A 15,908-nucleotide genomic window follows, 5' to 3' on the forward strand; every position below is an offset into this window, starting at 1 on the left:
AATATACAAGAAGCATCTATATCAGATATGTTATCTGCTAGATCCTAGGCTACCTATAATATCCTAACATTTTCTTTAATTTTTCAATTTCCCTCATTCCCTCTTTGCCAGTCAGTACAATTTCTGAAATAACTAATACTCTGCAACTAATAACTAATAGTCCTGCAACTAGTTCTCTTTTTTTGAGATCTTCTTTCACGAACACCTGTGTCTTAACCAGCTAATTTTCTCTCTCACCTCAGCTTTGTACTTTTTTCAAATGCCACGGGAGGAATGTTCCTGTTTTAATTTTTGAAAGTGGCTTTCAGTTTTGTGGTCTTTTCTTTCCCTCCCTTTAATTTTAGAAGCACGTGAGCTAACAGCCATGGGCACCCTCTGCAATCAGCAGAAGTCCACACCTGTCCAGAGGACTACGTGTATTCCACACGGACTGAATCATCCTGAAGACTCTTCATTTCACACAGACTCTTTCCGCATAATAGCTACAGCGGGAGCACAGGAACGCAGAAGCCTCAGCTAATGGTCTAAACAGGCAAATTCAGTCCATCATGTCCTCTAACATATCGAGGGTCTGGAAGTGATTCTCACTACCTCCAACACAGAATTCAGCAATGACCAAATTCCTGCAACACAGCGTAATCTAAGAAAATTCATTAATCAACCCGTCCACACTTTGGATCTCTCAGCAGTCAATGATGCAACTAGCTATCAGATGAGCTTAATGAACATGTGACTTAGAGCAACTGAGCCTTGTTATTACATACACAATCTACATCTCAGTTAATAGCCCATTCAAGAAAATGGGTGTACAAATTTAAAAACAAACAGAACTACCCTATTTGTCCACCCTATGCATCCTTTAAATCATACACCACCACATCAGCTAAAACTGCATTACTATGATATGCCAGTCTATTTTCCCAGTTATAGCAGTCGTACTTTATTTCAATTCTGATAACACACTTGTCTAACATACTATTTATTGATCTATGACTTACAGTTGTTACCTCTGGGAAAAGTCAGAATAGAAAACAGGCTGTTTAAGAAGCTCTCTAGAAACTTAGCTGTGTTTATTACTGCTCCTTCTAATTCATGGATCGGTTCTGAAACTGCCATCTCGGGTCGCTACAATCCCCCGTGATGACAAAGTCCTGCTGAACACAATAACAATCTGACTAAACAAATGCACAGGAAGGGTGCCTCTTAAAAGTCCTCTTAAAAGACTACAAAGCATAATCAGAATCTTGTATGCAATGAAGAGACTCTTAAGTCTCTGAGCCCTGGAACTAATGGAGCCTGGTGTACAGATGTGTATAAAGTTAGTCGACATTTTAACTCAATTTACATTAAGATTCAGCATAAGCAGGATGTCATCTTATTATTCATCAGAGAATTCAGAGAAGAGAGCTGTTAAGAATGCCACAACTGAAGGACAAATTTCCATTGACTTTCATGTCTCAGATAATCCACAGAGGACAGAACCTTGACTGAAAGTGCCTTAAGTCTAATAAGGCAAAAATTTCTTCTGAAGCCTTCTCCACACCTCAGGCATCCATAATATTGCTCATCTGAGTGAATCTTCAAGGTATAACAAGATCAAGCTTATGCCACAGCCCTTACTTAACAGCTTCTCATCTCTCCCTGGCCACCTGACCTCCCATGTATTTTTCCGAGGGTTGCAGCATTGGGACTCCTACCTCTCTATCACGATTGAATTTGGGAGTCAATGGTTCAAAAAGCAAAGTGGTATTAAGCGTCTCTTATTTCCATAAAAAACAGGCTGCAAGTAAGGAACAGAAGACATCCATCCATACAGATCCATTAGAGAAACTAATGATTCAGCAGCTATTCTAGGTTGTCTCATCCTGTACTACTGCTGTACTGTTATCCACCTGACTAAGCAGGGCAAAAGTATCCTTGCAGGCTGACCAACCTAGTAAGCAGAGCTTTAAACTAGAAACGACACAGGAGAAAGATTCTATAACAAACAAGTAAGGAAGTTGTGGATGGGGTAGGCAAGCCAAGGGCCTGGGTGACAGGAACAGAAGGGACAGAGCAATCGACAGAACAGAGCTGAAGTAGAATCTCTCCAACCGTAGGCATGTAAAGAAGGAAGTGCCTGCAGAACAGCCTCATGGAGAAAACTCTCAAATCTCTACTGGGGAATCAGCATGCTTGGGTGCCTGCCTGAACTGCCTCTACACTGATGCACACAACAGGGGGAACAAACAGGAGGAGTTAGAAGTCTGGGTGCAGTTTCTGGGCTATGACCTCATTGGGATCACAGAGCACGATGGGATAGCTCACAGGACTGGAGTGCTGCAATGGATGGATAAAGGCTTTTTAGGCAGGACAGGCTGGGAAGGCGAGGAGGGGAGTTGCCCTTTAGGTGAAAAAGCAGCTGGAATTCATGGAGCTCTGCCTTGGGACGGGTCAGGAGCCAGTCAGGAACTTAAGGGTCAAGATTAGCAGGCAGACCAACACGGGTACTACTGTAGTGAGTATATGCTATACACTTCCTGATCAGGAAGAAATAGTAGATGATGCCTTCTTCAGACAACTGGAAGAAGCCTCAAGTTCACAGGCCCTACTCCTCATGGTGGAAATTTCAACCACTGTGATATCTGCTGGAAGGACAATGCAGCAGGGCTCAACCAATCTAGGAGAATTCTAGAGTGCCTTGACTTTTTCAAGGCACTTGAAGAATTCAAGGCACATTCTTCAAATCACTTCCCAAGGTGATCAAGAAGCCAAAGAAAGAAAGGTGCTCTGCTTGACCCAATACTTACAAACAAGGAAGAACTGGTTGTGCATATGGAAGTTGCAGGCAGCCTTGGCTCAAGTTTGGTTGGAGACAAGTCACTAGTGGTGTACCACAGGGGTTGATACTGGGGCCAATACTCTTTAACATCTTCATTAATGACCTGGATGCTGGGAAAGTGTGCACCCTCAGCAAGGTTACAGATGATACAAAACTGGGGGGGAGCAGTTGATAAACCAGATTGTTGTGGTGCCATTCAGAGTGATCAGGACAGGCTGGTGAACTGGGCTGAAAGGAATCTCATGCAGTTCAACAGGAGGAAAAACAAAGTCCTGCATATAGGGAAGAATAACCCCAGGCACAAGTACACACTGGGAGCTGAGTGGCTGGAAAGCAGCTCTGCAGAAAAGGATTTCCGAGTCCTGCTGGACAAGCAGCTGACCATGAGCCACCAACGTGCCCTTGTATCAAAGAAAGCCAACAGCATCCTGTGCTGCACTAAGAAGAATGTTACCAGCAGGTCAAGGGGGGTGACTCCTCCTCTCTACTCAGCACTGATGAGGCCACATCTTGAGTGCTATATCCAGTTCCAGTCTCCTCAGTACAAGAAAGGTACGGACTTACTGGAGCAAGCCCAGCACAGGGCCACAATGATGATTAAGGGACTGGAGTATATATGAGAAGACACTGAGAAAGCTCCAACTTTTCAGTCTGGACAAGAAGAGGCTCGGGAGGATCTTATCAACGTGTATAAATACCTGATGGGACGGAATAAAGAAGAGGGAGCCAGACTTTTCTCAGTAACGCACACTGACAGAGCAAGAGGCAATGGGCACAATAAAATAGGAGATGCAATCAGAACACAAGAAAACACTTTTTAATGTGGGGTGGTCAAACACTGGCACCAGGTTGCTCAGAGAGGTTGTGGAGAATATCTGCAGAAATATTCAAAACCCAATCAGACACGTTCCTGGGCAACCCATTCTAGCTGAGCCTGCCTGAGCAAAGGGGTGGACTAGATGATCTCAAGTGGTCCCTTCCAACCTAAACAATTCTTTACCTCACAAATTAGTGCTTGGTGAAAGATATCAGACATGCACATACAGAAGGAGAGATGGAGACTGTCTTTTAAGTTTATCTCTCTGTTTCCTTAAGACAATTTTTTGATAGAAATTATTACAGTCATTACCATCATACTAATATTTCTGCCATTCCTGTTTTGTGACCACTGCTCATAACTTTCATTCAGGCAAATTGCAACTGTACTGCTTTTCTCACTTGTGTCTATCACTCATCATTGCCATCTCCTCGGTTCTTGAATAGTTCAGCTGGAAACATGTCATGACAAGAAGTCTATACTCAATGCCAGGTAATTCACATCCCTAGCTGTAGAAGAAATTGACACTGTCGTGGTTTAACCCCAGCCAGCAAAAATGAACCCCACGCAGCCGCTCGCTCACCCCTCCCCCCCCCCGGTGGGATGGGGGAGAGAATCGGGAGGGCACAAGTAGGAAAGCTCCCGGGTTGAGATAAAAACAGTTTAATAATTGAAATAAAACGAAGTAGAACAGTAATAATAACAATGAGAACAACAACAATAACAGAATACACAAAACAGGCAATGCACAACACAACCGCTCACCGACCGTGTGTCACGAACGGGGGGGCGAGCCCCCCCACACACCTGGTTTTTATACTGAGCATGATGTCACATGGTATAGAATACCCCATTGGCCAGCTGGGTCCACCACCCCGGCTGTGCTCCCCCCTCCCGGTGCAAGCATCACCCAGCAACAGCCAAAGCATCAATGGGCCATCAACGCTCCTTTCACACCGAACCCAAAACACAGCACACCCCCCAAGCTACTGGGAAGAAAGTTAACCCTGTCCCAACTGGAACCACGACAGACACAAAACAGGCTGCTGTGTGAAATCAACCTGGAGATATATATATAGAGATATATATAGATATATAAGTATATAAAAGAGGTGGGGCACAGGCCTGAAGCACTGCTGCATGATTTCTGCACTATTTAACAGCTAGCGCAACCCCCATCACATTTTAGTCTGTGCAAATTAGCAGACAGTATGTGGTCACAGTTTGGGGGACAGTATTTGCCAAAATCATTCCCAACAGGCAACATAGTTATGATATCTTGGAGGAAAAGAGCTTTGACACACAGAAGTGAGCTGGCATGTACCTCTTAGCTTCAGCGTGAGAGTACAGGCTGTGGCCAAACTGCTCTGTACAGACACAGCCCCTGAGTTACAGGCAGCGTACCCCATCCCTATGACGAAGCAGTGGAAAGCCTGAACACGTGCTTCGATCAGCCAGAAGATCTGAAGGGCTCGGGACTTCCAGCAGGAGGATGGTACTGACAACACCACAAATACAAATTATGGCTACATTGCTCCTTCCCTGCTTTTGGTTGCGAATTCTGTGCCAGGTCTCTGTTTCAGCAAGAGCAAAAGGGAGTAGAGGGTATGCTGACTGGGACCTTCGCAGAGGGCTGCCAAATATTTCAGACTCATTTTCTCCTTTTCAGGAAATACAATATAAAAGGTACGGATTATACAGTGATGTAAGATGGGAGCTGCCTTTCTGCTGCTGCCTTCAGTTCATTTTTTAACCTGTGAGGATAGCAATAATTAATTATGCTGCTTGTTTGTAAGACTTTATCAAGAAAATCTGTTTATTAAATGCATTTAGAAGTGTTATTAGGATAATTGGAACCCAACTGCTCTGGAAATAGGATTTTTGTCAGTTTTGGAGATCACTACTGATTAAGAGGCACACTATGAAAATGTACCACGTTATTCTTTGAAGAGGCCAAATATATTTTCTTCTGTTCTCTCACTGCTCCCTAACATGTGGTGTTTTTCAGCTTATATTTTCATTTTCTATAAAATAAGAATGAAGACACTTCGGGATTGGACAAGATCAAATTATAATTATGAACTTTCAAAACACATTAAATACTGAAAAATCAGATCATTTGGATCCAACTTTGGAAGAGACTATAATTACTGGTTTTTTCACTGTTTTAATGAACCAGACTATTAGATAAGGTATGAAATAACAAATGGTAATAAATTCTACCACTGAAGACACTATGCAATGAAGACATCTCTTAACTAATCAAACTAAATCTGGATGAAATCAATTTAAGATACTCATCTGTCCTACAGAATTAATAACCATTCAGGTTTAGGAGAAGGAAAAAAAAAATCTAATTTCGTTCAGGGAATGGTATTGATGACAGATGTGTTATTGCTAAGAGAAATTTCTTTGCACAGTCTTCACCAAATAGAGCAACTTAGTGCTTCTTTTTGGGTAAGACTGGATTGTTTTCAAGAAACTACATTTTTCAATTTGTCACATGCCTATTGACTCATTTAAGGCTTCAATAGACCCTGGATTGTGAACTCTCTGGAGTATTTATTCAGTACCCCTAACGCAAGTTTTAATCTTAAGGACTGAGTCCTAAAACAACCAAAGTTAAAAAACAAAAAAACAAACAACTATTACTGCCACATTAACTCTGTCTAGAAATTAAAACCATCATCAGTACAGTAACAGTTAAATGCTGAAGTGTGACACTAAAGAAGTCAACTCTAAAGCTGTGAAACATACCTCACCATAATAAACATAAGAAATTAGGCAAGAAGTTAATCTTACTCTAAGGAAAGTATTAGTCTTAAGGAAACTAACATAGAAGTTACTATCAACACTGCAAAAAGATTCAATAATTAAAACATCTGATGCATCTTAGGTAAGAAATAAACCACCAGTTTTTCAATATAGTATATCAGGACACACTTGGACCTAGGTCTGATGCAACTTTTTGGTTATATTTTGTTATCTTGTCCTGACATCCTTCCCACTGAAAGAGACATTATGCAGAATCTTCTAATCCAAACTCTGCCGCAGGTATAAAAGAAGAGAAGGCTGTTTAGGGAACGTGCACACACACACACTCACTCTTTCAATATACCCTGCTATTTTCACCCCTTCCTCTACAAATTTACATCTAATCTACAAATAGAGAAGACTTTCTCCTCTTCTTCTAGTCTTTGGCTATTATAGTTCATAACATGAAAGAGAGACACTTCCCCACCTCCCATCTCCAAGAAATTCTTTCTGCTTTTTCAGAAGCAGAAAGTGTCAATAACAGCATTTATTTTTAGTTTTCAGAACTCATTTTCTTTGCTTTTGAACCACCAAAACATACACAGGTGTAAACAAGTAATTGCACTAATTTTTTAAAAATCAAATTATTCCACGTTACTTTTCTTAAATCATGAAATATGGATATTTATCTCCCAAGTAAAAAGGTAAGTTTCTCTATCTTGGGAATAAACTATTGACCTATAACCATAAGGAATTGCATTTCACAGACATCCCTGCAGTTTTCCTATAGACAAAAACCTGGCATTTTGGCAGTCAGTACTGAGGTTGCAACGCTGAACTTCATGACTTCTTCACAGCCATTTGTTAGCAAGTGGGCCAAATAAGCAGCCTGTATCGTTGCAACCATCATCTCTAAGAAATAGTAACAGAACTACACTTAACTCCACAAGGCCCTCAGTATATCAGAAGGAGAAGAAATTAACTCTTCAATGGTCATCTATCTTCACTATTGCTAGCCCTTGTTCTCGTGGGGGACTTCAACTTTCCGGACGTCTGCTGGAAATACAATACAGCAGAGAGGAAACCGTCTAGGTTCCTGAAGTGTGTGGAAGATAACTTCCTGACACAGCTGGTAAGTGAGCCTACCAGGGGAGGTGCCTCACTTGACCTGCTGTTCACAGAGAAGGACTGGTGGGAGATGTGGTGGTCGGAGGTCGGCTTGGGCTTAGCGACCATGAAATGATAGAATTCTCGATACTTGGTGAAGTAAGGAGGGGGGCCAGCAAAACCGCTACCATGGACTTCCGGAGGGCGGACTTTGGCCTGCTCAGGACACTGGTTGAGAGGGTCCCTTGGGAGACAGTCCTGAAGGGCAAAGGGGTCCAGGAAGGCTGGACGTTCTTCAAGAGGGAAGTCTTAAAGGCGCAGGAGCAGGCTGTCCCCATGTGCCGTAAGAAGAACGGGCGGGAAAGACGACCGGCCTGGCTGAGTGGGGAGCTCTGGCTGGGACTCCAAAAAAGAAAGGAGAGTTTATCACTTGTGGAAGAAGGGGCAGGCAACTCAAGAAGAGTACAGGGATCTCGTTAGGTCGTGCAGAGAGGAAATTAGAAAGGCAAAAGCCCAGCTAGAACTCAACCTGGCCACCGTCGTAAGAGACAACAAAAAATGTTTTTACAAGTATATTAATGACAAAAAGAAAGCCAAGGAGAATCTTCATCCTTTATTGGATGCGGGAGGGAACATTGCCACCGAGGACAATGTGGTGGACTCAAAGCCCTGTTTCTGAAAGGCTGCACGCAGCTTGAGGATGAAGCTCTGAAATACATTGGTGCACATTGTCCCGAACTGGTGACTTTAAACCTTCAAACATGCTTACAAATAACAGATGATGGTCTCATTACAATATGCAGAGGATGCCACAAGTTACAATCCTTGTGTGCTTCAGGCTGCTCTAACATTACAGGTGCCATCTTGAATGCCCTGGGACAGAACAGCCCAAGGCTTAGAATATTAGAAGTTGCAAGGTGTTCTCAACTTGGTTGAGGTACTTAATGCCTTCTTTGCCTCAATCTTTAATAGTCAGACCAGTTACCCTCACGGTATTCAGCCCCCTGAGCTGGAAGACAGGGATGGCAAGCAGGATAAACCCCCCATAATCCAAGAGGATGAAGTTAATGACCTGCTATGCCACCTGGACGTTCACAAGTCTATGGGGCCAGATAGGATCCACCTGAGGGTACTGAGGGAGCTGGCGGAGGAGCTTGCCAAGCCACTCTCCATCATTTACCAGCAGTCCTGGTTAACTGGGGAGGTCCTGGATGACTGGAGGCTTGCCAATGTGATGCCCATCTACAAGAAGGGCTGGAAGGAGGATCCAGGGAACTACAGGCCGGTCAGCCTGACCTCGGTGCTGGGGAAGATTATGGAGCGGTTCGTCTTAAGGGCGCTCACAAGCCACGTGTGGGACAACCAGCGGATCAGGCCCAGCCAGCACGGGTTCATGGAAGGCAGGTCCTGCTTGACCAACCTGATCTCCTTCTATGACCAGGTGACCCGCCTCATGGATGAGGGAAAGGCTGTGGATGTGGTCTACTTGGACTTCAGTAAAGCCTTTGACACTGTCTCCCATAACATTGTCCTAGAGAAGCTGGCGGCTCACGGCCTAGACAGGTGCACTCTTTGCTGGGTAAAAAATTGGCTGGACGGCCGAGCCCAGAGAGTTGTGGTCAATGGAGTTAAATCCAGTTGGCGGCCGGTCACGAGCGGTGTTCCCCAGGGCTCAGTACTGGGGCCGGTCCTGTTCAATATCTTTATCAATGATCTGGACGAGGGGATCGAGTGCTCCCTCAGTAAGTTTGCAGATGACACCAAGCTGGGCGGGAGTGTTGATCTGCTGGAGGGTAGGAAGGCTCTGCAGAGGGACCTGGACAGGCTGCATCGATGGGCCGAGGCAACTGTATGAGGTTCAACAAGGCCAAGGGCCGGGTCCTGCACTTCGGCCACAACAACCCCAGGCAACGCTACAGGCTTGGGGAAGAGTGGCTGGAAAGCTGCCCAGAGGAAAAGGACCTGGGGGTGCTGGTCGACAGCCAGCTGAACATGAGCCAGCAGTGTGCCCAGGTGGCCAAGAAGGCCAACGGCATCCTGGCCTGTATCAGAAATAGTGTGGCCAGCAGGAGCAGGGAGGTGATCGTGCCCCTGTACTCGGCACTGGTGAGGCCGCACCTCGAATCCTGTGTTCAGTTTTGGGCCCCTCACTACAAGAAGGACATGGAGGTGCTGGAGCGTGTCCAGAGGAGGGCAACGAAGCTGGTGAAGGGCCTGGAGCACAAGCCTTCTGAGGAGCGGCTGAGGGAACTGGGACTGTTTAGCCTGGAGAAGAGGAGGCTGAGGGGAGACCTCATTGCGCTCTACAACTACCTGAAAGGAGGTTGTAGCAAGGTGGGTGTTGGTCTCTTCTCCCAAGTAACCAGCGATAGGACAAGAGGAAATGGCCTCAAGTTGCGCCAAGGGAGGTTTAGCCTGGACATTAGGAAAAATTTCTTTACTGAAAGAGTGATCAAGCCTTGGAACAGGCTGCCCAGGGAAGTGGTTGAGTCACCATCCCTGGAAGTATTTAAAAGACGTGTAGATGAGGCGCTTAGGGACATGGTTTAGTAGGCATGGTTGTGTTGAGTTGATGGTTGGACTCGATGATCTTAGAGGTCTTTTCCAACCTTAATGATTCTACGATTCTATGACTACGGGAACATGTTCTTTTTAAAGAAAATTGTTTAAGCGACTAAGAAATTTGATTACCTCCTGTCAAAGGAAAAGAATGCACTGCTAGCAATCAAAAAATCGAGAAGGGTGCCCCTAAGTTAGTTAACATGACATTTTGAAATAGGTTTTTCAGGTAGTAAGTCACAGATGAGAATCAGTTCTTTGCATTTTTGTGCAATTCTGAGTTACAGAAAATTCCTTAACTCGTGGTTTTTACATGTAGCATTTCAAACTATGCAGCGGTATATTTACCTTGAGACAGAAAGTATTTTAAAACAGAGAAGTTCACAATTACATGATTGAAACATTATTTTATAAACAATACATGCTACAGAGCAGCTTTAAAAACAATCTGTTGAAGCGTGTCATTCTATAATTAGGGTTTTGCCACAAACTTCATAAGAATTAGAATCTCATCCATTAACTTTTGCTTAGCAGTTGCTTTTACTTCCTCACAAAGAAATATGTGGTGTAAGTAACAGATGCCATGTAAAATATTACTGCCTGCTACCTTTCAAAAAGGTCTCATTGCCTTTTGTATTTGATGTCCTCTGAGTAAGTCTAAAGAAGGTTCAGACTTGAAAAATCTAAAGCATAAAAAGAAAATTTTCTAAAGAACTAGTGTATTCTTGGACAATCTGGATAAAAGACCAAGTACGGAAGAAAAAAAATGTGTCTGAAAATCTAATTATTTATCTATATCAAGTACCATCTAGGACACTGGGAAAACACTAGCTAGCCTACTTTTCTTTCCTTTATATTTTTTTCAAAACTAAGGTGAGGTATTCTGAACACTAGACTGGATTTTATAACAAACAGAACATTGTAAACAGGTTAAATAAAAAGGCTCAGATAAACATTCAATAGTTCTGAAGGAGGAAAATGGCAAGAAGTATCCTAGATGTCATCAAAGGTATGAGGTCTACTCATAAATAAAGTCTATTCTAAAAGACAGAAGGATAATGTAATACGTTTTAAAAGTACAGATACTTTTCTAAGACACTTTATTGTCCTTACACTTCATAACAAGTGGTATGGTTTGATACTTACATAGACCCTTGTACTGAACACTGCATTCTATAGACAGTGTAACAAAAGCCGGTATTTTTGTATCTCATGGTTTTGTTAAGAATGTGTTTCTGTTTTACATAATTCTCTAAGCATTGCTTAATCTTAATCCACCTGAACATACCTTGAGATATTACTGAGCATTCTCTACAAATTGGCAGTTAAATGCAAGTCTTAAGTCAAGAAATAGACTTGCCATTAAACTCTGTTGTTTTAGAACTGCTTATTTACTTGTCTAAACCAGCTTAAAAAATGAAATTTGGCATTCATTTCTCCTAACTTCATAAGTTCTAACTTCATAACTTCTACACTTGCTGTCCTAGAAAAAGTTCTAACTTCATAACTTCTACACTTGCTGTCCTAGAAAATTACAAATTGAACTGAAATGACACTTCTTGTGGTCTAGACTGATAGAGCCAAGAATTAAGCTTACATATATTACGGCTTGTTCAACTTTATTGTCTCCGTCCACCAAAGGCTGAAGGACCAGTGGTTCAGGATGTTCACAATTGAATGGAAGATCGACTCTAGGAAACATCCCAGATGTTTACTGTTAGATCTGTGCTTACTAACATGGAGGTAGAAAGACACGGGTAAAGATAAGAGTCTTTGTACTAAAAATGCATGTGGCAGCTTAGTGAGACAGATATGGAGAGTTTCTAAGTTTATAAAATAGAGAATTTGTGCAAGCAAATAGTTACAGCTAGATCTTTCCTTTTATATGCAAAAAGGGAGAATTTGGAGGGATTGAACAACTCCCACTCAACAACAAACAAATAGGAAGGCAAGTCAAAGATGTGTTCAGAGAAAAACTTGTTTAAAGAAGCATTTTCAAGCCCAGAAACAGTTAAACTGTAGGTCTACCTTATACCAACTAGTACAAAATAGAAGCTTCCTCCATGGTCTTTCAAGGTTCCATGCTAGTATTCTCTTCAAGGCTGTCCAGTGTATCTACAAATGGGAGGGCGAATATGGGAGGAGCGCCATGCTTTTTACGTATTCCCTCTCTAGCTGGAAAGTGTCAACTTAAATGATAAATTGCATTGTCATTCACAAAAATGCTTCACTGTACTCAACAGTTTTAGCTACACAGTTTTATGTTTGTAATAAAGTTGCATGGAAAGCATCTGTAATAATTTTGATTAGGCCTGCCATTTTCTACATTCAAGAGGACATTAAACAACTACTCAGCTGTTGTCCAAGACCAGTTTAGAAGTAATTAAGAAACATACTTTATAAAAGGAGAGAGTGACATGCCCACAAAACAAAATCAATAATCCCCCAGAAAGGAGTATAAAACTGTTAACTATCATCACTAACACTAAACTCACCAAAATTCAAAATATCGTACTAAGACTTGTGGATGAACTAAGGGAAGACCACATAACCATATAGTATAATAAAAGGCAGTGAGAAACAAAACTATACACCCTGTATTGCAGAGCTGCTATCAGTTCTAATCATGCTCATAAGCCTTGAATATTCTCTTTATGGGCAAGAAAACAAGTTTCTTGAGATCCAATATTTAACAAGGAGCTACTGCAGTATTTATTTCTGAAGTTTTTGAAGACAGAAGCCACAAATAATCAAAAAGAGCTAAGTTGTGTTCTACGCAAAGCGCATTTTGAGGAAGAGAATTCAATAATCCAGTACTCTGGAAATACAAAACCACCGATCAGTAAAACAACTAACTATGCCAACCATCAACAATAGCCATATGGAGCAAAGTATCTACGCTTTCAGCCCATACCATTGAGGCTAAAAAGCCAAATACACAAAAGCCAAAGGCTAATTTCCAACTAGAAGGCAAGGAAGAAGCAGTTCATGAATGGGTATTTGAAACATGAGTAGATACTTCTACTGTAATAATAATGATGCTACAAAGCAGTTATATTACTAAAATATTAGAGGATTTTTGTTCATTTCCTGTGGAGAAAAAAATAATGTTACCTATAAACCAGGTACTTTTTTTAAAAAGGGGAGATCAGTGCTTGAAGGGAGATGTATGAATTTTTAAAATGTAAAAAAAATTAAACGTGGAAAAGTACTAGTGATGTAGAAAGAAATGGAACATATACTGGTAAGGCTGCTTATATTATCTCAATTTTTCCTTGTGACCGTTTAAATAAACTACAGAACTAAGAATGGAGTATTCCATCTACTGATACATAACAGAAAATGGAATGCTAACAGCAGCAGTGCATATTTTCTCATATTCTCTGCATTAGAAAAAAAGAGAAGAGGTTAAGCAATACACATATTTAAATATATATATTTAAACATAAAGTATTTAAAGTCTTACATTGTCTTAAAATGAAGCAGAAGTTACAAAGCAAGAAAACACATACCTGATATACCCTGAGACTCTGTCTGTAGATCACAGTACCACAGTCTGTTGACTGGATCACACCCTTCTCGGATAGACAGCAAGACATATCGACCATCGTCCGATACCTGTAAGAAGTTACAGAAAAATCAAAGACAATTCATCCTCTGGGAAAAAAAAAAAATCCAACCTGAAAACTTAGTCCCTAAACCCCTAGCAAAAAATAAATTGATGCTACAGTTAGTTGAGTGAACAGATGTGTATGAAATATGAGAACTTGCCAAGAACCCACACTCATTGCTTACACCAACAAATAACATAAGTCTGCTGACATTTCAGGAGATCAAAATCGAACAGCATTATCTGTTTATTCCTGCCGTGAATTAAAAAACCGAAAGTCTATGATTATTAAAAGTATTCCAGCTAAAAAGGTATCTAAATGAGTCAGGGTGGATATCTGCTCCACCGTGGACCTGCAGGAGGACAACCTGCTTCACCATGGTCTTCTCCACAGGCTGCAAGGGAATCTCCGCTCTGGCACCTGGAGCACCTCCTCCCTCTCCTCCTTCACTGACGTTGGTGTCTGCAGAGTTGTTTCTCTCACATATTCTCACTCTTCTCTCACAGCTGCTGTGCAGCGTTTTTTGCCTTTTCTAAAATGTGTTATTACAGAGGTGCTACCAGCATCGCTGATGGGCTCAGTTTTGGGCAGTGGCGGGTCCGTCTTGGAGCCAGGTGGAACTGGCTCTGTCTGACATGGGCGAGCCCTGGCCTCTTTGCACAGAAGCCACGCCTCCAGCCCGCCTGGTACCAAAACCTTGCCGTATAAACCCCATACAACAACTAATGTACAGCACTAACCTGACATTTCAGTAACTAAGAATGGACTCAGTATAAACAGTCTAAAACTACCTGTTGGCAAGAAGAAAAAAAAAACACACCACCAAAAACCATATTAAAAATATCTCACAGTCAATGCCTTCAACATGAAGAAGTTTAACTGAATCCACTATGTTGAAGATACAGCAGTGGTTAGTCCTGTGATCAACTAGATTGCCAGGCTCCTACTGAACTACAGTACTCAAAAAGAACTCTCCTACATCAATTAAAACATAGCTTTATGTTGCTCGACAGAAATTTCTCAAAAAACTACAAGGCAGCCACATCTGGTGATGTAGGTGCCCAGTTTCTCTCTAGCCACTGACTATAACGTCAGCATTCAAATCCAATGTTAAATTGTGCAAGGGTATTTGCTAACTTAGCCATCTTTGTCAAGACACAATGGTGCGACCAGTGGCTTTTGTCCAAACAAAACTTAAGAGTTTCTTGTAAAGATGACATCAAAACTTCTGAACCTGAACTTCCAAACTCCTTTATCAAGGTATCAATTCCATGCAAAAGGAAATTTACCTCCCCTCTCCCAAATCCTATGGAAATAAATGGAGCCCAGCAGTGACTCAACAAGGACCAGTGACATGTATCTCTTTGAAAATCAGTAATTTGGGATATACATATTAATTCAGGTATTTTAAGCGATGCAGAGGTGTACCAGGACTGCGCTTGTTTATCAATCAAAGGAAAAACTGTGTTGCTGAAACTGCTAATACTTGAGCGAAAGAGGCATTTATCTCAGCCAAGTCTTTATTTTGACCCCTGTGTAAGCACTCCTTTTTTGACTATGTAACCTGTCAGCTAAACTGAACCTACAGAAAACAGTTTGTCTTAAAATGGGCCCTCAGTGCATCTTACAGGTCTACATAAGCTGACTGCTGCCTCCTCTACACAAGGAGGTCTCCTCACCATGCCTCCTCTCTCTACCAACTCCAACGTGGTCAGTGTTTGAGCCTGTGAATATCCTAGATATGCTGAAACCCAGGTTCATCAAACGACTCTAGATTCACACTCTTGGTGAATTAAGGCCTGTAAGATCATTTTGCTGATGCATGCACACCTCTACACAGGCCATCACAGTACTATGTACAAAGCAGTAGAGTTTAATTAGAACAATACCTGTTGTTTGAATGGGAGAACCAAAATTTAGTTGCTTACAATGGCATGACAGTGAAAACCATCAAGTCAGCACTCAGCATATGGCAAACATGCTCGCTCTGCATAGCTCCTCTGTCAATCTATTTTTTAAAAGAAAAAGCTGAATACTCACCTACTTAATACAGTATGACATAAAACACAAAAAATTATCCAAGTGGTAGAGGTTAGCTTTGGATTTCTGGCTGACTTGTTCCAAGGAGCTTCCAAAGGTATCTGCTAAAAGTCCTCTCAGAGGTGCAAAAAGGCTGGCAACTTGGTCTGCGTGAATGAGAGTCACTTAATTCACAGCAGATTTTCCCTCAAGTCCTCAA

At 41.9% G+C, this 15,908-nt stretch overlaps 1 protein-coding gene across 2 annotated transcripts in view; it reads right to left on the reverse strand.

The window, feature by feature from the left end:
* The window catches only part of PREP (prolyl endopeptidase), a 117,521-nt gene that overhangs the window by 75,470 nt on the left and 26,143 nt on the right, over positions 1 to 15,908 (reverse strand). For both annotated transcript variants that reach the window (XM_075145580.1, XM_075145581.1), the window contains exon 7: positions 13,571 to 13,676. In XM_075145580.1, the coding sequence (XP_075001681.1) occupies positions 13,571 to 13,676 (106 nt within the window). The remainder of the gene's footprint in view (positions 1 to 13,570; positions 13,677 to 15,908) is intronic.

Source organism: Calonectris borealis, chromosome 3 (genome assembly GCF_964195595.1).
Source record: "Calonectris borealis chromosome 3, bCalBor7.hap1.2, whole genome shotgun sequence".
NCBI classification, from domain to species: Eukaryota; Metazoa; Chordata; class Aves; order Procellariiformes; family Procellariidae; genus Calonectris; species Calonectris borealis.